The sequence below is a fragment of the Vanessa atalanta genome, chromosome 8 (assembly GCF_905147765.1).
Source record: "Vanessa atalanta chromosome 8, ilVanAtal1.2, whole genome shotgun sequence".
Classification (NCBI taxonomy): domain Eukaryota; kingdom Metazoa; phylum Arthropoda; class Insecta; order Lepidoptera; family Nymphalidae; genus Vanessa; species Vanessa atalanta.
In genome coordinates, this window is record NC_061878.1 from 13,596,336 (window position 1) to 13,620,660 (window position 24,325).

At 38.3% G+C, this 24,325-nt stretch overlaps 1 protein-coding gene across 1 annotated transcript; it reads right to left on the reverse strand.

Moving 5' to 3' along the window:
- Window positions 1-1,778: 1,778 nt before the first annotated feature.
- LOC125065960 (chaoptin-like) lies at window positions 1,779-17,920 on the reverse strand. Its single transcript, XM_047673820.1, has 6 exons — window positions 17,813-17,920; window positions 6,044-6,277; window positions 5,532-5,667; window positions 5,319-5,429; window positions 2,151-5,122; window positions 1,779-2,077 (listed from the first exon to the last, which is right to left on the reverse strand). Exons 2-6 carry the CDS (start codon window positions 6,264-6,266, stop codon window positions 1,779-1,781), a joined length of 3,741 nt encoding a protein of 1,246 aa, XP_047529776.1. The 5' UTR covers window positions 6,267-6,277; window positions 17,813-17,920.
- Between the last annotated feature and the right edge of the window lie 6,405 nt (window positions 17,921-24,325).

Sequence of the window (24,325 nt, forward strand, 5' to 3'; positions counted from 1 at the left end):
TTGTGTTTATAATTTATCTCGTGCTCAGCAGTGAAAGAAACCACTGTTAGAAAACCTGCATGTGTTTAATATCATTAGAGCAGCGTGGTGGAATGAGCTCCAAACCCTTCTCCTCAGACGGAAAGGAGGCCCTCGCGGCCAGTGGGACATTTACTGGCTTTTACGTTTTAGTTACGCACCAGAAAGCGCGTCCGCTGGTCTCAATTGTAATTATGAATAAAAAACAGTTGTTTGCCGTGATATTTTAGAGAAACCAATGATGTTCTAGTAAATTTATTAGAATATCATTGAGGAAAACTCTATTTTTTAAGCAATTTTATTTTTACATTTATAAAATAGATATTAATAGCCAGTAATAGCATATCGACACGAGGAGTTATTACTAAGTATCTTCCGTTAAATAAGACGTTATTTTCAAAGCTAATAAATATCTTATGAATTTTTAATTTAAATCATATCAATTGTATTTAATGATCTAAGAGGAGTCTTACAGCTTAATCACCATCGCATCGTCGGTTATTCGCGTTGTATTGTCGGTATTATCTGTTCCGAGTTCTGTTTATTCTGCCAGAATCAGTGAGAGGGCGTTACGAGGTTCTGGTTATTTATTTACTAACTCCATATATTACCACTTGTACGTTACACAACTTATTCTAGAAAAAATAATATTCGGTAATATGGGTATACTGAGAACGTAAAGCTGACCTTTTTATGTGTTAATCCAGTAAACAAATCACAAGAATTTAATAAAATAACACTTATTCTATTAAAGCGCCGCAGCGCTATTTTCATGGTCGTATCCTAACATCGTGTGGGCGGATAATACGGCTCTTTTGGTTTCGTATTATTACTAGAGCGTAAGAGTAAGTATCGAGTTACCATCACAATATAACATTATGTTGTCTAGATTAATACAACAATATGTTGTTTTGTTCATTAAAGATTGAAATATAAGCTCCACTACATCATTCGGCGAAATATTCGAATAAATAAGCCTACTAACTGCCGTTTATACTCGTTCTATTACAGGAGATATTTTAATTTTAGCTGCAGTGTTAGTCTTCGAACTCTGAACAAATCGTCTGCCAGTTTATCTTATATCTTATCAAAATAATCCTGAGCTCATTCTGTGACCTTTGACGAAGTAGAGGGATTTTTAAAAAAAACATAACAAGTATATAAAAATATTTATTTTAGTCTTTCTCGTCACGATTCATCACATTCCATTATTTACATTCCGCCTCCGCCCCGCGCACTAACTATGTCAGTGGACCCAAACACATAAAACATAACATACTTAATGATCAATGTATGTATATAAACTTAACACACACACAAACTAGTAATACACAGTTATATAGAGACATAACAATTACAAATAATTCAATATTCGTTATAATTTTTCTTGTGGTTCAACAAGTTGTTGTAAAATTAATTACGTAATGAACTTCATCGGAACTGAAATAACACAATATAACTAGTTAACGTGTTTTCGTTGCTCGGTGTCGCGTCCGACGCAGTGCCGCTCTTCTTTTCGTAATAATTAATATAAAAGTCTAATTCAGATATCTACACATATTTACAAGTGTTATGTACAATTCAACAGTATAAACAGGACGCAGTCACAATTCCTCAAGAGTTTATACAAGAAAATGTTATCTCCAACTCTTCTTTAGTTTTGGTATTAAACCAAAATGTCTTCTTATTTTTAATTCAAAGCTACTATTATATAAATATAAAAAAGAATAACATCGTCATAAAATCGTCCCTCCTGAATACTAACTAAGTGAGAGCACAGCACTGAACACTAAAACGAGTGAATACTTCAAGTCGGCCGAATATAGTTTATGTGAACGACTCGAAAGTGCGCTTGCGTGACACTCGGCCTCGTCAGCGTGGAGCTCGAGCAGCGCTCGCGGCGGCGCGCGCGTGCTCGTCACGCACGCGCTGCGCCGCGCCGCCGCCCGCGCACTCCTCGTGCCACCACCCACTTCACTTGTCCACCGCCTTAGCCACGCGCCTACCCAAGACGCCGAACATCCACAGCGCAGTGGATTTCCCTCGAGTAGCAGGCCTCCTGGCAAGGAATAAGAAATTCTTGAGTGGAGAATAAAATAATAAAGTAGGCAATTGTTATAGTTATACTCTACCTGGTAAAACTTTTGTGGCGAAACGATTCCAACCTGTCAAATTTGGGTACAAGACTGCTGGTCCAAAGTTAACGAGATGATTATTAGTAAAATCGAGAGTCAGGTGTGGTATGCGAACCAGAGGCCGCACGAGACCGGGGGGCAGTTCTGATACAGCTGAATTGGTTAGTCGCAAAGACAGAGATCGTTGTCGACCGAGCGCAGTGAAAGCGTGAGGAGACACGCGTCGCATCGTGCCGCTTACTTCTAAAGATCGAAGTTTAGGTGCTCGCAATGTCAAAAACTGGGAATCTAAAATTTCCTTATGTATTTTAACAATCATAGCTTCTAAGTTAGGAGTGGCAGAAACTACTTCCGCAATAGGAAAATCTCTAGTTTCACCGGTCGGTGATTCCAAAGTAAGCGATCTGAGTGAGACTAAAGCACGAAACGCGCGAGGTTCTATTGTTTCCAAATTTCGTAGACTGTCCATCCTGAGATAAAGTAACCGACTCAAACCATCAAAGAGACCCCGTTGTATTCGCACTATGGGGTTTTGTGATACGTCAAGGGAGATCAGCTGCGGTAACGATGCCCACATTGCGGGTCGGAGGGAAGTGAATTTATTTCCAGCAATATCAAGAGCTCTTAAATTAGAAAGGTGCCGCACATCGTTTTCACTATACGAAGTGATATAATTTCCACTAAGATTTAATTCCGTTAGGTTAGCTAGAGGAAGGTGTGGTGTTCCCTTAAGGCCAGTATTAGCCAGCGAAAGGCGCCTCAAACGTGGAGCATTATGAAAAAGCTCTTTAAAGTTAGTTTTAATTGAATTAAAAGAGAGATCTAGGCGACGCAATCGCGGCAACCCTGCAAGTGTATTATCTGAGAGGACAGTGAGGGCATTGTGTGATAAGCCCATCTCGTGCAGGAAAGCAGTCGCGTGAAACATGGCAGCGTCAAGGTATTCAATCCGATTACGAGAGAGCTCAAGGCGGCGCAACGTGAACCCCACTTGAGTAAGAGCGCTACTCGGAAATAGAGCCAATTGGTTATTACTCAAATCTAAATATTCTAAAACAGTGTTTTTAAAGACGTCACGTGGCAGCGCCCGCAGCTTGTTTTTATCTAAGCGCAAAAGTTTTAATCTATGCAGGCTATGAAACTGCTCTACGGACAGTTGTCCTATTCTGTTTTGTGACAAATCCAAAATCTGTAATGAAGGCATGTCTGAAAAAGCACGCCTTTTTATTATGCTGATATCATTCTCCTGCAAATTTAAAATATTTAGATTAGGTAACGATCCGAAAGCAGAATTATCGAGCAATGTTATTCTATTGTAAGAGAGGAAAACTTGACGAATCTGGTCTCCTAAAGAATTAAAAAATTCTCGCGATATGGTTTCTATAAGATTATGCGATACGTCTAAAACATTAATAGACGCAAGGCGCCCACCGACAAGGGATGTAATTTTATTATAACTAACATTAACTGCAAAATCAGTATCCTTATTTGATACATTTGCAAAATATTTTGTTGAAAACTCGACTAAATTATTCTCCTGCAAATCTAAAACTTCTATTTTTGGAAGATCAGCAAAAGCTTCATCGGCAATTAGTTCTATAACATTCCCCGTCAAACTTAAATAAACTAAGTTCCGCAAATTGTAGAAACTCCGTTCGCTTATATTATTCATGCGATTATAAGATAAATCGACACTTTGTAATTCGATCAAAATCTCGAGAAATTCCGAATGAATCCTACTTATATAATTATATGATAACCTTAGCTCTTTCAATTTATAAGTTCCGTTGTTTTTAGTTACTTCGCTAGGAAACTCTATTATTTTATTAAAATCTAAATTGAGATATTCTAATGAAGGAAAATTTAGCATATCGTCTGACGATATAAAATGAATATTATTGTTATCTAAGCCGAGCCAAGTCAGAGCTCCGAGCGATGAGCGGGTCGATATCTCGCCGCTAAAAAGAGCCGATGATAATTCTAAAATTCTCAAATATGTTAAATTGGAGAACACGCCAGCCTCGACATAATACAGGTCGTTAAAGCTGAGCACTAGCTCGCGCAGGGGCAGCGGGGGGAACGAACCGAGTGCTAACTGAGCCAGTCTGTTTCCACGTAGGCTGAGAGTAGTGAGCCCTTCAGACCATGCTCCGAACGAGTCAATCACTATATATGAGATGCGGTTATAGCCCAAATCCAAATATGTTAATGTCCCGGGATTCAAATCTTTTAAGCTAACGGGAAATGAAGTTATAAAGTTGCCGGCTAATGAGAGGGTGTGCAGATTAGGCGGCAATACTCTCACTTGCTCTAACATATTGTAGGCGAGAGACAAATATCGAAGCCGACCCAGCTCACGCATACTGTCGGGAAGCGTTGTGAGCTCATTGTGGTCGAGTTCCAATCTTTCTAATGTATGCTTCAGTGCGTGCAGAGTAGATTCCGATATATGCTGCAAGTTATTATAAGATATTGATAATTTTTCAAGGCGACCACAATCCAGCACGAGCGATGGCATAGTCGTGAAGTCGTTCAGATCGAGAATCAACTGCTTCAGTTGAAGATTATGATAAAATTCAAAATAAAAGCCGTCTGTGAGCTCGTTGTTACTTAAATCGAGGGAGTCTATTTTAGAACGTTCGCTTCGACAAGACGTGTTTGACATTGGCTGCAGTATATTGTTTCTTAAGTGAAGGTGGCGCAGTCGTGGCAGCAGCATTAGAGCTCCGCAGGGCAGATCCGATAATAGATTGTCAGAGAGGCGCAGTAGCGCCAGCGAGGGCGGCAGAGCGCCCGAGTCCAATTGCCGAAGTCGGTTGCCATCCAGCTCCAGCTGAACTAAATGTCGAAGAGACGACAAGGCATCTTCGTGTATCACACATATGTGATTGTTACTGAGCGACAAACTAGTTAAAGATTCGGAGAGACCACCCCAATCTATCTTTGGGTCCAAATCGCTTATATAATTGCTGAAACAAAATAAAATGCATTAAACTTATCCGCCAAATTCCAATGAATATTTTTAAGCATATATTTATCTATCATGTCACTTATGAATTGATTTCGTAATAAACTAAGTAATGACGACGACAATGAATCCACGGTGAGACTCTTATGGTTAATATGTAGTTTTAAAATTTCAGTACAATAGAAATAACTTTTTACTTTTGTAAATTCAGCCAATTCAAAACTTTCAAGTGCCGAAGCGCTTCTATTGGTATCTCTGTAAATTCGTTGTAACCTAAGTCCAGTGATGCCAGGCTGGATGCCATTGACCTGTAAACAAGAATCTTATATATTTTATAAATATGGTTTGTTAAATCTAAACATCCCAGGTGACATTAAACCTGTACTCATAACAAACGGTTGTCAGCTTACGCCAGAGCTGTGGTTTCAATGTGGTGCAGCCGCGAGGCGACGAGCACCAGCGTCCGCAAAGAGCGCGCGTCGAGCGCCGCCTCCGCCAGCGCGCCCAGCCTCGCCGCCGACACCGCCACGTGCAGCACGCCCGCCTCTATTCGCACCACGAGTACACTAAACTCTCACTTCTTACATATTTATTTATTTTATTTTATCTCTGTCTCTGTATGAGATCTTGTATTATAGCACTTCTTTAACTATAATTTATTTTTGTTTAGCTCTCTTTCTTCTATAACACGCGAAACTAAATTATCATTGCAAGTCCTGTTTCGGGGTAATATCTCGTAGTTTTTACGATAACTGCGTAATCGTAATCATCTCATATTCAGTGCATTAGGAGAAAATCGTGATTTCCTTCATGTTTCAGATGAATTTGTGGCACAAGTTTATATCACTATCTATATTTTCTAACAAGGATTATGATGGAAATATAATGATTGTAAAAGTATTAAAATACTTAATGTATTTACCGGTGTTGGGGAAGCGATGAAACGGTACATAGTCGCAGGCAAAGTGGTCGGCTCGGCAGATGCAAAGCGGATTGGCGGCACAGGGTCTCGGCGAGACGGCGGGCGCCGAGGTCGGGCGGGGCAACAACACCAGCAGGGCCGCGGTGAGCACGGGTCCGACCGCGCCACGCGTGACGCTGCGGCCGCAACGGTACGACTCTCTCCGCCGCCATGCCCAACGCATCGCACACTGACCTTTTAGAATTCGAGATACTTTTATTTTATTTTTAGTTTAAATATTAAAGTCAATTATATTAATATAATAAGGCTCACTGATAACTAGATGGCGAGTGGCCACCGCATGGAAATTTGCAGGATAAGAAAAATCCATATAAATACCATATATGAAATAAGATGATATTAAACTGTGACGAAATATATACCCTACGTGCTACAGGTAAGTGTACAGTGTACAGTACACTGGCTCACTCGCTCCGAAAACCGAAACAAAGCAATACCGAATATTGCTGTTTGGTTTTATGAATAAAATTATTGAAAGGGTGGCATTTTTGTATGGGAGATATATTTTCATTGCTGCAATTATTTAATCATCGACAGATTTATAAATTGGACATGAATATTACAAACTTTATTGAACTCAGGGTACATTAGCAACTTTGAATTTCCTTATATTCAAAACGACACAACTGCTTTCACAGAATTTAACGGTTTTGGTTTCTTCGTGTTATTAGGTAAATTTATTAAATAACATACGAAAATATATTTTTCCGTACAACATAATGTAACATAATTATGCCATTCATTTGTAATTTTCAACAATGAAATTTGTTTTATACGAACGAGTGAAGTCACAAAATACACTTCGATGCCTCGTCCCTAGATCCAATTGGATCCTACGCAATAAAATTTCATGACTGCTCTTAATTTTGTCTTTTGTAAATTTTATTTCACTCTGTTTATCCATATAGAAAGTATAATGTAGTCACTTAATGACAAAATATAGCTTTGATACAAATTATCAAACTTAAGTTGTTATAAATAGATAATGAAATAAATGCGTTTCATTGTTGGCAGTACTGGTACTTATTAAGCCATTATTCAATCAACGCTAAATTTATCATGTCATGGTAATTTTTGTAATCAATAATTTAATCAAATGAATTCTGAGTTAAATTTTAAGTAATGTGACCTTACGCAACAGTTGGCTTTCATATAATTTACATACTTAAAAATAAAAAACATAATTTAAACAAAACGACAAAACAGTGACGCTACCGTCACATAAAAACCGATGAGAGATCTCACTCCTCTCTCCGCTCGCCGCAGCCCGCGGAGCGCCCGCCCTTCGCCTCCGCGAAAGACAAAATTATTTGTATTTCTCGGTCCTCTTTACATCCCGAGAAGGGAGATAATGTTGACGCGCGCTGTATAAGTAATGCAAGGCTTAGCTAAATTAGCATCGCGGCTTGAATGTTGGCACGCGTAAGTAACGTTACAATACAAACAAAATAAACGTAGGTTTATTATTAAAAATACACTACTGAATTAACTAATGGAACACAAAAAATTGTCAAGAATGTAACTTATTTCAATGTAAATGTATTTTTAATGTAAATGTATTTATACTTTACTTATTTTGTAACCCATGCAACAAGAGTAAGTCTTAAAAGATTTCTTATTCTGCGATGACTCTACTCAATGTGAACAAAAGTGCGTACTTTATTAATTTATTGACGGTGTAACGATTCCTTACCTATAGTTAATTTATATGCACAATGTATTTAAGGTACTTAATTGAATAAGGATTAATGATGTTTTGCTCAAAATCGCTTCAACATAAGCCATTATTTCTTGAAAAAAGTAAAGGATAAAAAATGGTTTTTGTGGGATATCCCTAAGAGATTACCACCGCGGACTTTTTTGAAGACCTTTTAAAGTGTACAAAGCAAAAATGTGTTTATTTACGACGTCACTTCAGAAATCTCTAAAATTATCAGCGTTTCTCTACTATATTGTCCATGCATTATACATATAATCCTTCCTCTTGAATCAATCTATCTATTAAAAGAAACCGCATCAAAATCCGTTTTGTAATTTTAAAGATCTAAGCGTACACAGTGATAGACAGCGGTAAGCGACTTTGTTTTATACTATGTAATTGTATTTGCTAACGTGTTGGGTTTAGCCGGTGAATGACAGCTATAGAGCATGTTAATTTCGAGTTTATTATTGAATCATACGAGTTTACATTTTTCAAAGTTAAGTTAATTTCATCCTAAACAAAACTTGACGGTGCATCGAGTTATTCTAAACCAAAATGAATAATGTGGCGGTACACGAGGTCGGCGTGGAATTAGCGCCGAGTCTCTAGAGATTATGAGCCGCGGATGTTGAATAAATGATTACTCGCACTTTGCACGAGTTTGTAGGTACCGTTGCATACGTTCGATTGTGTTGTACATTTAACTTCGCCTTAATTAGATTTTGTAATGTGAGAGCATCCGCTCGGCAGTTGCGTCCGCTTTTAAAATCTGTTGGAAACTAAAGCTTAATTTTACTTTTAGAAGTACTTAATAAGTTCTTATTACGAAATTGAATCGCTTTGTGGTATAAATATGTACCTATTAGGAGCAAATTATAGTGCTCAAATTTGTATAATATTCGTTTAAACTAGAATTAAACTTTCTCTCTGCATAATTATGATTTTTTTTGCATGGGTTTAATAAAGAACAAACAAACAAACTTAACATGACGCGAATTACTATCGTTACGTAAATTTTTTTCAAACGGACAGACAGAACATCCAATCTTTTCTACATTTTAATAGCGAAGTTATTCTGTCTTGTTGTTATTCAAGGGTCGTATCAACGTCTGTACAAACACAATAATCATATTTTATTGTTTTTTTTATATTTATATTTATGAGAGCGGAGAACCTTGTGACCTCACCTAAAATTAAAATTCAGTGTTTTTTTTTTTTATTTGAGGCAATCTTTATAGTAATAAAGAAATATACAGATACCTACCATTTCACCTTTAGGATAGCTTAATATAAGGGGTTAATTATTGCTATATGGTATCGGTTGCTGTGCCTGTAGGATTTTTATAATAGAAAAAACAGTTTTAAGGTGTACTTGGACACAGTAAGTTTCATTTAATCCCAACATCGCAGAAGTTTAAGAACTTTTGATCAAATTTAATGGTTATACAATACAAACAGGTTCGATGACATTTACGTGTCTGTAAGTAAGTAGGCGTGACGTCATGAGGTCGGGGGACGGTGATTAACCTTTACTCGTAATAAAGCTCGACGTCACGTGTCACACCGAGACTGTTTAGCCGTCGTGACCCAGATGAGCATTTTGCTTGTATTCTCATTTATTAAAAACGTTTGCGTTCAATTCGAACTCATATAACGTTCGAAGATAAACTTTTGCAGGATTATAAAGCATATTTTATAAACATAATTCTTTTGAATAAATAGATATACTTTCAGAAAATTAAGCAAAATTCCTGGGGATAAAAATGATTAAATACGATAATTATATTGCAAGCACTCGGGGTCGCGGCACAGATATGTTTCTTGCACAACGCGACTTTTATGAATAAACTGGAAATTCGTCAAGAAAATATCATCAGCCCATAACGATAAGAGACATACGACAACATATAACGTTATTGTTGTATGCCTTTCAGATAGTGAGCCGGAGCGCGCAACACAATACATAACAAAGCGATATCGAAGGGAAACACAAACACGGCATCTCCGCAAATGTAGCTCGGACGCGGGCAGGTGAACCAACGGCGGCAGACTGCGAAGTGTGCGTATCGGCCGGCGGCGCCCGGGCTGCTCCGCATCACGTGATTTAGTCGTGAATGTATTAGTACTCGCTTCTGTGTGATGCGAGTGCTGAACTTTAATAATTTCTCTACCTCATGATTTTCGAAATACATATCACTGAATAGGAACTTTTAGAAATAGTGACTTAGGTGTCGATATTTATACAAGTTTTACTTCATAATCCTTGTACAGTATACATGTACAGTAGGCTTGGTTTAATAGCACTGCTTTTATTATATATTTATTTTCGGAGAAAATTATTTTCTTATTGAGAAAAGTCATAAAAGGCATTTAACCAAATCGTATTGATATGAATTGTCCTTCACTAACGAGCCTTTCCCTTCCACTGCCCACGGAGTTGATGAGCGTGCCTGGCTTGTTTATTCTCATACAAATTGATCGCTTTAGATGAAACAGCCTGACGACGGATCCATATCTATAAATTCATCTCGTTATTTCATCTCTTTGAGAAGGTTTGAGCTTATAGGTGAATAAAGATGTAGCAGATTTTCCCATCCCATACTCGTGTAGATGACGTGGGTTTCGTCAGGATGCTTCACTTCACCAAGCACAATATCAATTGTGAAAACAAACTAAACACGTGCAAACTCAGTAATGCGATCCGTTTTATAACCAACGGGTTATGTTGTTAGGCTCTTTCAATAGTTAGAAACGCCCATTGTCAATATCTGGACTAACTATAAGTTCAATATCAGAGGTTGCATATTACAGCAAGATTGGTTTAATTGCATTGACAGCTCGACGGCGCTTTAAGGATATTGTACGGCGCTGCCGGCCAGGGCCGCTCTGATCAATTATTCATCCTTGAATTTCTCACTTCCAATATTCGACTCGATTGTGAAACGATCTAACTTTGATATTTATCTTTATGGGCAGGATTCTCTAAACATAGCCTTCTTATATTCAGGCAGATCAGGGAGAAGAGTGGAGGGCCTACCGTAGCGTGTACGGATATGATCCCGCTGTCTTTGTACGGAATCTAACCATTAGGCAGACGGCATGGCTCTTATTTTGGATCTATCTACTTATTACTCATACTGACTTTACAAGTTTAATTCTTATAATAATTTGCATTTAAAACCCAAGACTAAAGTATCGTGGATCACAAATTAAGAGTGGAGTATGTTAGTCGGGTTTTTACATCCTGATGACACCCTCGTCACGGCGACTGGGCGGGACTTTCGGGAGGCAGCTCGCCTCGCCGAGGTCGGAACGGCTCTCACCGTGGACCGTATGGGAATGCTGGGCTTGAGGGTCTCCATAAATAAAACGGAGGCCCTTCTATTCCACGGTCCACGGAAAGGACCCCCACGAGGGGCGAGTATCACCGTCCGGGGGACGGTGATCAAGGTGCAGGCCCAGATGAAGTATCTGGGCCTCATCCTGGACGGTCGATGGAGCTTCGGGCAGCATTTTGTCCATCTCGGCCCGAGGCTCATCAACGCCGCCGCCGCTCTCGGCCGCCTCCTTCCGAATGTGGGAGGACCTGGATCGCTATGCCGGCGTCTTTATTCCGGCGTAGTGAGGTCGATGGCGCTGTACGGTGCTCCGATCTGGGTTGACGCCCTCACCGCTCACAATCGGGCCCTGCTGCGGAAGCCGCAGAGGGTCATAGCGGTGAGAGGCATCAGAGGGTACCGTACGGTGTCATGGACTGCGGCGACACTTCTCGCGGGCGATCCTCCCTGGGAGCTCCAGGCGGAGGTGCTCGCGGAGGTGTACCGGTTCCGGGTCGAATCGAGGAACCGCGGCGACCGTCCAGGGTCGGCGGAGGTCGGGCGGATCAGGGCTCTAGCCCAGAAAGCCCTGATCGTCCGATGGCAGGAGGATCTGGGGTCACCCACGGCGGGCCTGGCGACAGTGGAGGCGATCCGTCCCCACTTGAGTCGCTGGGTCGAGAGAAAGAAGGGCACACTCACCTTCAGGATGACACAGGTACTTACCGGGCACGGGTGCTTTGGTAAGTACCTGCACGGAATAGCGCGGCGGGAGGTGTCACCCTCCTGCTACGAGTGTGGTGCGCCAGTCGACACGTCGCACCACACCCTGAGTGAGTGTGCTGCGTGGGGGCCCCAGAGGCACACCCTGGCGGCGACTATGGGCGGAGACCTCTCGCTGCCGAGCATCGTCAACGAAATGCTCAGTAGCGAGACGTGCTGGTCGGAGATGCGCTCCTTCTGCGAAAACGTGATGTCGCAGAAGGAAGCCGCAGAGCGGGAGCGGGAAGAGGATGCCGCTGCAGACCCGCTCCGCCGAAGACGACCAGGGAGGAGGAAGAAGCGCTACGCGCACCTTCTCCCCCCGCCTCAATAGGCGTCGCAGGGACTAGGAGGGTCTCAGTACCCTGAGAACCCCTTCTAGGTGTTGGAGGCCGACCGTCAGGGCGTCACGGTAGCATGCGTAAGCGATCCCGTGGCGCTCGCCGAAAGACGGAGAGGGTACCGCTGGTTTTTTAGTGGGTAAACCCGGCGTACCTGGGCGCACTCCGCGTCCAGGGCTCCGTGGAGTCCCACACACCCCCCCACTTACCATCACGTGGGGGAAGCGCGTAAAGCGTTTTTCCAGCGAGAAATAAAAAAAAAAAAGGGTTTATACATTACTCGTAAGCTACACCTCAAAGGTTTTCTGATTTCAATAAAGAAGGAGGTTATCGACCCAAATGTATTCCTTCATTTATGAATTTCAAATTAATTCATAAGATCTAATCGATTTTTAAAACGTTAATAAATAATTGAATACAAAGTCAATATCGAGATAAATTCAACACATCTATATCCTCGTAGATGATAAAAAGGGATGGAGCTGATATGAGTTCACTTCCAGGCAGAATATACTCAAAGTCAAAGTCAAAGTCAAAAATCTTTATTCAATATAGAAGTGTTTATACTTGCTTATTAATAGTCAAAAATCTACCACCGGTTCGAAATTTAGCTCCTCGGATCTGAGAAGAACCGGCGAAAGAAAAATATATATATATATATGTGTGCTTAAGTGATTTAACTTTATATTTAAAATGTTTGAAAAGGGTAACTACTTAGTCTCTTAAATATCGAACATAATTTATTTTTGTCACGTACTTTTGAGTCAGGGAGTAACATGATGTATCAACAAGACTTAAACTTCTATTTTATACAATAATCAAATAGTTTTTACTAAACAAGTGAATTGAATTCAGAAACGAGGATTATTTTGCTTTATTGCGCATTCTCGTATATAACGTAAAGCGTGCAGAGAGGTACAACTTAGGTAACAAGTAGTGTCGCGCCTCGCACGGTTCCGGTAGAGTAATTAATTTCGTCTCGGAGGAGCTCGCGAGGGGTTGCGGCGCTTACTTGTGTAGTTGGCTGTTTACGAGACAAATTAAATTAACGGTCTTAACAACTTTGCGGCTCGATGTACGGGGTACATTTTTAAGCTAATCACTTAATAACGATAATAAATTATACAAATTAAGCGAGCGCTCAGCCATATATAACTTTTATACGTTCGCAATGTTTTATTTACTTACGGTATATGACGAAAAAAATATGCATTATTGTGTAACAAATAAAACGACAGAGAAATAGTAATAAAATCAAAAGAATGTATGTACAAAAGGCGGTCTTATCGCTAAGATTATCTCTTTCAGAAATCCTTTGAACAGAGGACACGAACTAAAATAAAGATGCGGGCTGATACTGCATTCTAATCTTAATAAACACACAACAACTGAACACGAATAGCCTATTTATTTGAAGTACAATTATAAATTTAAATTTTAAAATATTTTGTTGGTTAGTTTCCAATATTATGTGACGTTTTACATGAAGTACCCAGCTGAGGGCCGCACGGACCCGCCGCCCACTACTACTATGTCATGGCGTTGCGATGTACTACGTATTATTAAACTATTTTTGGGGAGCCTGGAAAGCGTAACCAAATGTCTTATAATGAGTTAACTAATAAAAAATAACTTAAATAACTGCTTAACCTTTAAAGTATGAAAGTGCTCATATGTTTTAAATTCTTCAATATAATTAGAAGACAAGAATTCATCAAAAGTCTGTCTAAGTAACTCGCAACGCGTCTGAGGTATCAAAAATAATAAATAATACGAACAGCAGACCGATAAGCTGTAGAGTGCGATATATCACTATCTGACAGAGTTTTTATTGGAAATGGAAGGCGGAAGGTATAAAGGTACAGGCCTAAAGTATTAGTTTTGAGCGCGGCTCACGAAAACTTTTGTAGAGATCAGACTCGTACTACAACGGTATATTGATATATATGCTTACAACGTAATAGTAAACGTATACATTGAAGAAATAAAAAAAAAAGAAATACAGACAAACATAACGAAACAATCACTACAGAGCCAAGCGATCTCTCCGGACGCCTGAATAGGCGAGCACTTTTATGACGAGTTTTTTCCAGTTTTAAAACCATGAAACTACGAGTTCAAATTAAATAACTATTACTACATAAAATATGCTTCCATATAAATGTTCTAATTATATTCTATAAGGACTATTCGTCTTTATAGATATAATTATCTGTATCTTTAAGTTTGTACAATTTTCGTAAGCAAATTATCCTGGAATATCTTCTTAATTTGAGTTAGTGTTTCCGCTCATAACGATTACATTATTAGCTTAACTTTATGATATATACAATACACACATATACCGTTTAGCCGTCATATATATGTATTTAGATGTGCTCACCTTGAACTATGAACTATCATAGTTTTGAGTCAATCATTATATATATTATGCATGAATTGTTTTACACAAAGAAAAATTAAATCTTTATTAAGAGAGCACAAACGGTGACTACTGAGATTTCTGGTGATATTGGACTACAACGAGCCTGATACCATCCGTACCAACTTAGGAATCCAGAATCCCTCTGAGACAAATTACACAAAGAAGAACTATAGATAAGACACAAACAAAAATTGCAATCATAAAACGTTTTTTGTGATGTCCGATACGATCGAAAACATGCAGATACCCAACTGGGAAACTCGATCAGATCTACCGATGTAGGAAGATCCACCAACAAACAACACGTCCTACAGATTACAAAGATTCCGAAATATATATTAATTTATAAAATCGAATATTTTGATGTGAAACACCACGCGTGTATGACACGCGGTGCTACCGATTTGTCGCCGCGACGACACTTGGATTAATTAAAATGTAGCGCATAAAAAAATGGACATATAGTCTGAAACAAATGAGTTATTATTATTATAAATAAACGAACTGTTTTACTGATATTCTATTTTAAAACTAATCACATAATAATACTTGTAAGGCTGTGTGAGATTAAACGCAGTGAAATCAGCACTCTCAGGTATTTTATGACATTATTTTCGCTAGCTCTGTTATTACTCTTACTCAAAAAAATATTTTAATGAGATTTTTACAAGTGGAATATCTCATTTCAGTTAAAAGATATAATTTTGGGACTCGAAAGCGTGCATTACATATGTAAAAGGTAAAGGTCGCTACAATGTTCACAAATTACACAAAAGGAATGACAAATCAAAGCGAACAAAACGTCTGGACGTACACAAGGACCTGAAGATTCAAATGTAAATCTGAGCTTGTGTTTAGCGCGGCTTTATAGAATATTCACCGGATAAACTATATGGATCTACGAAATCAGGTGCGTGTGTGTAGAGCGCTTGTGTGCGTAGAGCTACGCGCTCGGAATAATCAAATATCTGTAGCGCCAACCGGCTACGACTGTGCAATCTAACACATTTATGTAATAACCTGGCTGTTATTCATCCACATCATTCATCGTATAGCAATTTTTAGTGACATTCTTCTTTGTAAATGCTTAAAAAGGAATGACTTATGAAAAAGAAAAACCTTAGAATCCGTCCTCCAGTGAGAAAATCGATAAAATTGTTTATTTTTTATTAAAATAAAAAGTTATATTTCTTACAATTTATTTAAACAGCTCTTCGATTAGAATAGTATTTTTACAATAAGGCCCTTGTTTTGTACGAGTAGAAATCCAATATCTCGAACGCGTGTTAAAACTCATTAAGTCTCTGTCTAATGAATGTAATTCCATGTCGTACATAATTATACCTCGCTTCTGTCTCATTATACTGAGATTAGCAAATCTGTTCAATGCGATAATAGTGGAAGTCGGCAATGAATATTAATTAGACGACGTGACACATGCTTCAGAGAGCGTGCTAGCGGGTTAGCGCCGCGTCACCGCCGCGTGCGCTGTTTACAGCCACCGGGTACGTACGCACACACGACCGACTCTACTATTGAAATGGGCCAGTGGTTGGAAGCTGCTTGTGCCGAATAAAAATCAGCTATTTATTTATCCGGTCCACCACACTGTGCGATATCTGTTGGCTTTAATACTGATCTTAATATTATTTCTTACATCCTCAATACGCTCTCAATGATGGGACTTTATATATCAATGCCCAATTTTTATTGACTGTCTCGCCTTATAAGCTGAATCAAAATTTGTCACTTGTTTGAAGTGGTTGTGTTTCAACATTTACTAGGATTGTATTATATCGCTATAATGTGACGTTGCAACGAGACGGGTGAGTGAGCCGGTGAGACCGAATGTACTGAAACAGGTGACATTACAACCAATGTCCCGGTGCCGAAGCCGGTGCAGGTCGCGGCGCATTGTCTGTATAGGAATACAAGATATTTGCTACAAAGCATCGCATGCTTTAATAATATCTTGATTTTAAGCTTTAGTTTCACGAGTAGAGCATATATATTATATATATTTGACTTGCTCCGAGGCTGCCCTTAATAAGCAACAAAATGTCTCGATGCTTATAATAAATTATGGCCGCTAATAAAGATAATTACTTCGGCCGTAAGTTTGCCACATCATGGCCGTTTTAATTTCCTTCGACTGCATGATTACATTGAATGGAGATATATATTCGACTAATGAGATTTGAGTTTTACGGTACCAACGCGGCAGGAGACATTAAAATAAATTTATGTTTATTTATACAAGAAAGTTTGTAACCTAAACGAAACGGTGATTATAGAATCGGTAACTGGTACTACCCCCTGGCTGGTATAGATGTGATCCCGTTCAGAGTGCCGTGAGGATATCGGCGGTGCATGGAGTGGTTGCAGTGTGTGCGAAGATGGCCTGCGGCCGAGGTGATATGACAGATCAGAGTTGAATATAAACAATTGATTGTCAGATACAACACGGTAAAGTCAGAACTGCTCAAAAAACTTAATAATCGGGTTGCACTAAATTATTCAATAAGTGTAATTACATGATTTATTTATTAAATAACGAAATACTCGAACGAGTTCGCATCCCAAACGATCTCTCTTCTGATGGCATGTCGGCTCCAAAGTGCGCTTAGAGCCTCCTCAAATAAATAACAATATAGTAAGTCAAACGTGACCTATTAAACATTATATAATATTTCCGAAAAAATTATAAAACTACATGAATGTATTATCAATGTTTAAAGTCACTATGCCATTTATTTCGAAGCGATTCAAATTTTGGTTTAAATAAAACTTGAGCAAAATATTTTTAATTTTTATATTTTTTAATAAAACATTAAGTGTTCCGTTATTAATCATACATCTCAATATTATTCATCTAGACACTTTCCTTTTTGATCTCGATGACTTAATACCGCAAATATAATATTTAAGACACTAACTTTGCCATGATTCGCAAGTTACAAATTGTTTTGCGTCAAACCATTTTGTAGAATGTATATTAATAAATACAAATAGAAATAAATTGCAAACAATTCAATAAAATTTATCAAGTTTATATTATTTCATCAAATTTAGTTTCTTATCATCGAAACATTTTTAAGACCTCCTATATAAGCTAAAGACATGCTAACATAGTTTTAGTATCGAACGAACTTTTATACTTACAATCTTAACCGAGGCTTCCGCAATAAACTTTAACCACAACCATCATTGGCGTCAACACAAGCTACCAGGTCCGCGTTGTCGTAGACTACTACGAGTGCTACGACAGCTACGGGGCACCGTCACGTGACACACCCGCTACGCTCAGCGGCCACGCACTCACTGAACACTGGCTCCTAAGCACCGACCGACGCCAGTTCAGCTTAGCCGCTGCGGAGCTGGTCTTTGTGAACAAATTAGAAATTCGACGAAAAGCTCGATTGAGATATGGAACATTTACTACAGGCGATATATATATTTACAGGAAACATACCTAGATAACATTTAACTCCGTTTTAAATATTTTTAAAGATTGCTGAAACGTATCATGAACAGCGATGACTCAATGAATAAAATATTACAAATAAACCAACCATTTTATTAAATAACAAGAAGGACAGCCGGGACAGGGAGACTGTAGTCATTTGTAAATACATACTTAAAAATAAAAGAAAAAAATGACACTGAATTCATTAAAAAATAGTTAAATAATTGAAATTGTGCCACTTCTATTAAATTATTCGATCAATATTATTTTGCAGTTGTATTGTGTTTCCCTTATTTCTTAATCTTTCTTCATTGTAAAATATATATAAAAATCACCCTCAGAGATTCTCTCTAGTTCGAGCCATTGAGCATTTAAGCACATTACCATATCATTGTATAATGGTATAGTGGTTAATTATTTGCACGAGAAATCTGTCGACAGCTATATTACTTTCAAAGTAGACAAAGTCTTTGTAGTACGAACCGCCCGCCCCGCCTCGTGCGCTTGAAATAAACAGTTGAAATAAATATAGAACAAGATTTTTTATGCATCTCCTGGAACGTTCTAGACACGCCACATATCGAACATCCAAACTAAAACTAAGATCTAGACACTCATACAAAATCATTAACATCAGAATAAAAATACTTAAAATAAATTAATATAAAATTATTTTTGTTATATGCCAGTCTCCACAGACGTATTGACGGCGCGTTCGGTGAATCTTACCCTTATCTGATCGAGTTTATAGTGCAACGCGCCTGAGTGTTTTTTTTCCATGCATCATCACCATCTATGGTTATTTTTTTTACTTTCATGATTTTAAAAGCTTTCTGTGTTTTTTTTTTGTTTGCAACTTCTGAAATGTAATGTAATGTAATATATGTATGTTTCTTCTTCTTATATTCCAGTTGTCTTACTTGAAGGTGTGTTTCTGATCCTAATGGGACACTAATAGGATAAAAAACCTGATCTGAATGGTATTACGACATTCTTTTCGTGATTGGTCCCATCATGCCAATTATGAATGACGAATTATTACTTATGAATGTTTAATGTTTTACAGTATGTACGCATGTACGGAAGAATTGCATGCGATTGTCATACATATTCCTTATAAGACAAAATGAGATTATTTTCATTTTGAAGAGAAAATAAATACTAGAGATAAGTTCTGGTATATGAATACGGGCACGTTATAAACGGTCATAAATGTTCGCCGTGTCAGTCAGCGCGTCCTCGTGAGGTAACGAGATATGCGCGTGTGTTATGTAACGTGATTTACTCGAAGCTCGGAAATGTCCTTTGCCGTCATTAACAAAGCCGCCGGGCGCTCGTGAAAGGTCGCTAAGACAAAAGGTCTTTGTATTCTCTTTTTATGTCAGCCTTACAGCGCGTGCTCGCTGCGTACTCGCATTACGTAAAAAACTAAATAACATTAGAAATGCATATTCCTGTTTTATTTTAATGTTTAGAACATTTTTAATACTTGTTTCTATTACTTTTTCAAACTTACTGACAAACATACTTCAAAATAGATATATTCTTTAACCCACTGTTCAAAATTCAATTCAAATTTGTACGAATTTTTTAAAATATAAATACTTAAAAGATTTCAAAAATAATGATTTAATATAATTTAAGATCAAACGCACTTCTCAGGTGAAGTTCGATCATAATTATGTAAACATCATTCGATGCGATTCACGTTTAAGAATGCAGGTTGTTTTGAGCTGGTGAAATGACTAAAACTAATCGCTCGCTCAACGTTTGAGCAAAGACACTTGAAAGTCGTTTTTAATACTAATTAAAAGGGGTTCACCTTTTCTTAGCTCACGAGTTTTATTAATATACGTTTGCAATAAACTAATTTCCGGTCTTATATCATAAAAAGAGGTCGATTCGATTGTAAAATCGGGTATTTATTATACATTAGTATTTCTTTTTGATTAATTCATAATTTTTGGATTTTTATAAAGACAGAGTTTATACACGATGTGCAGTCACAAGTGCTAATAAAGTAACAGTTTTCTTAGTGAGAGTTTTTAGATCCAGGCCCACATTTTGCCTTTTAGTTGGCAACCAATGGTAGCGTTCGATGATGACCGTGTACCGATCTGAAAGGAGATTTCAGTAAGTGAACATTTGGTTCAAAATAAATTATATCATGACACAATCTTGTAAGCAGCGGGCACCTTGGTTGCGTAGCCAGTTCGGTACAAGGAGAATCATCAACAGAAAATGGAGGAAATACGTAAAAGTCAAGGTTCTTCCATGAAATGATAAAGCGTCGACGGCCCGCGCTTCCGAATTATTTTTCCGTGTTACCAAGCCATATATTCGGCATTTGGTATTACATCTGTTAGCAAAAAAATCTATGGTGGGCTTTCCAAATTTCTGTTATATCTCGGCAAACGCGTAATCACTTGACTCCCATTCCGTGTCGTGAAACTTTTTTCGCGATAAAAAAACTGCTTTTAAATTTCTCTCTAAATTTATATAAGAAGCAAATATATAGTTTCGACGTTGTTCACACCATATCCAAATATCACGAGCTGTGTCGTTAAGGCGCGGGCACTGTATTACACTTCCCATTCTATTCATGCGGGCAATAGCCGTTATGTTGTCGATCCTTTACAATATTTTAGCAATAAAGCACTCGTTCAACAAGAAGACTAGATACATATTATTAACATATATATTACATATTAAAAAAAAACTCTAAACTACCGCTGAGGCAAGTACTGTAGGTGGCACTACGACATTGTTAAATGTTATGAATACTCAAGGGACACTTACTAATAGTAATATGTTCCCACTTCCGCGCACATCTGAAATATTCACGATCGTAACAGTTTGGTGAACTAGAACCCTCCTTCATCACATACATTCATGCGCACCCACAAACGACGCAACCCTTCTGCTAAATCATATTAATTTAACTTACTTTTTATTATAACAATAAACTCTAATTCCGTAGTTTAACTTTATTATGAATATAAATTTAATAAAAAGCCTGTCCTAAGGAAGAGCGAGACCCTCTAACACGAGTATCCACAAACTTAAAAGAAGGTCCCAAATCCATTAAACGTGTTACAGATTAACTTTAGAGAACATTATGACACAGTTGATTGAAAGCCGAATGTAATAAACGGAAAAACTGATACAATTTTTTTTCTGATAATTAGATTTCTTCAAGAAGGAGCAATTGCTGCTGTGTTTTCTTTTACGACGGATAAAGACTAAAATAGATATTCCATCGCGGCGTACGACGACGGAGATTACCCGCGCCCGCGCACACCGTGCACCCCGCGCACCCCGCGCACCCCGCGCTCCTGCGGACCTGATTCTCTCCCACGCGTCTATAAGCTCCGCTACTTAAACTGCTGTCATTTTACATAGCGGAAAAACTACGAGCCGTGATAGGATTTTATTTGCATGATGGTTTCCCAGAACTTGTTCACGAGAAAAATGTTGAAAGTTTCTTGTTTTATATTTTAAATTTTTATCATCATTTTGCGTTTACCCTTAGCTATTATAGATAGATAGATCACACTAGCGAACCGCCCCGGCGTCGCACGGGTGCAATTTATAAGGTACGGGTACCCATACCATATATATATGTATATATGGTATGGGTATATGTTCCGGAGATTAGCCCTAAATAAAAACAAATAGTTTTTACCTTATTATAATAGTCATATAGAAGAGGCCTGTGATAAACAGAATAAAACTTTCTACAATAAAACTCAATCATGCGTAATTTCCATGAAAATTACTTCCGCACACTCATTACATTCTGAACACATAAATACATAATACTATTCTAAAACTTTCTTGAGAACATCTAATTAGTTTCCATAAGTAACGGAGTCCTGTTGCGTATCTAGCGGAACAGCTTACAATGAATATTAAGTATTCATCTTCAGGAGGCGCGTCTCCTCCGCAAACAAAGCTTAATCCACGGGCTACTTAGTAATTACTAATTATAAACTTCATTATATAACTAAGGAGTCCATTATTGGGAAGGGAATATGTGTAATTGCTTCGTGTTCGCAGATAATTAACTTTAAATATTGCTCTCGGCCGCGCTTCGCTTCCGGTATAATAGTATCGCATCTATTAACTTGCGAAGCTAATAACTGCTTAATGTTAGAAGCAACTAATAGGGAAAATGCGTGATTAAAATTTACGATCTCATAAACTCCTTCAGTCGGGTTTCTGGGGAATTATCTGGTGCTTGTTAAGGATTAAGTGTGTCGAAACCCAGCCCGTTACTGCAGGTGGGAACGAGAAAATTTTAAAACGAGCATCGTAACACCTTCGTTTCATGCAGATTATACGGATCCTGACGCCACGGAGCGGTAACGAGGCGAGCAGAGCGAGAAAGTCAGTTAGCGGCAAGCTGGCGCGCGCCGGCGAATAGAAAATAAAATTATCATAGCGAGGCGGGGAAAGTTCTCGACTTGATTACCTCTGCCGCAAGCTCGTTCGAGCCGCGTATATAGCAGTTGGGAGTGTTTGTTGCGGTACCCGGATTTGCTCGACACATAACGCGGTGTAGCGCGTTTTGTGCAGCCGTTAAAACTTACGAGCACATCTAATCCGTGCTTCGCGCTGGAAACACTCACTAAGTATTACTTCAAATGTTAACGCTTTTATTAAATAAATGTAAAGCCTTGTCATTCTTTGCCTTAGTTGCGCTTTAATTATAGTTTCTTGCAATTTTAATTATAATTTCCTCAAAACCGCAACAATAAGACGAGAAAACATGAAATCTGTTTTGTACGGAACATATTTATTGCTAATAGCAAAATAGTTGATCGATTGCTTTGAAGGTTTTTTATGAAAAGATAAAACAATATAGTACATCGTACATCAATATTAATTAGGATTTCATATCCACGAGTGGAATCTACATCTAAATCTATGTGTTGTTCATCTCGCTAATAGTGATAAATTTTACAGAACAAAACGTAGCACTACCAAGACACTTCCAGCTAAGAACAAGACGTCAATTTCTATTGCCTTAACAAGCATGTTAACCAAGAAGACTTGCAATCTTCAAGAGCTACAGTGCCTCCTAGGGCTGTCGAATTTTGCTTGTTTCGAGATACCGAAGTCGCCCGACTTCACAATTGGCAGCTGCAGATCTTTTGACGACAGTTATCTCGCAATGTGCCAAAGGTAAAATTGACCATCCCGTGGAGGGTGATGACAAATATCGACAAGACTATCCATTTGTATTTTTAGAAAGTGGTTGTGGAGAGGAAGGGTGTAAACAAGTAGGTCTATAAAAATAAAAATGTAATAAAATAAAAACGCAAGTCTCCAATGCTGTTGGCAAGATTTATATAAATAATTTTCCATCAATAGTGGTTGTTCGGTATGTTATAATTGCACTAGACTAGAGTATTGATAACTCAGTGATCTATACTTTTCGTATTATATTTCCCATCGACATTCCACATTCAAGAATTCTCGTAACTCATACTCGAACATTCTGGGGAATACAACACAAAGATCACCGAAACGATCGCCGTGAGTTCAATAATTCATCGTGACACATAACGTGGGAATTGTACGACTTGCAGCATCAAGACCACCGATTTATCGCCGCTGACCATCGGCACCGAGTACGAAGGAGACTTCACCTCTGGCTCACGCTTCGAGCAGCAGACACGAGGCTAATTAGTTGACAGGATAAATGTAATTTCATTACTTCTCGTTCTTAATAAATAGTTTTTAGAACGTTTTATTTGCGCCTCTCGGGCTCGCTCATTATAACTGGTATACTAAGGTAAATAGTTTGTATTTATTGAATACAGTAAATATATAATAAAAGTAAATCGTTTATATGAGATAGCTACTGCGTTTGCAGTATTGTTTCAGTGTGTTCAATATTAATCGTTTTACAAAATATTAAATGAATGAGTATTAAATTAACATAACACAGGTTTTGATTTCAAAAACAATAACAGATGGTAAATGGCCGTAAGCATAAAGTAGAGCCACATTGGACGTGAGTAAACTTTCATGGAATTTAGTGCGGCCTACGTGAACATAATACTTGGACATCTTCCGCGCGTTAAGTCGTATGACAAAATTTGTGATTTTTCAGGAGAGAGATTTATAACTTTCCTCTTTGCATTGCTCAGACGCCAAATACAGTTTGTGAATAATTTCGGAACACAGAGTGCTGTGTTATA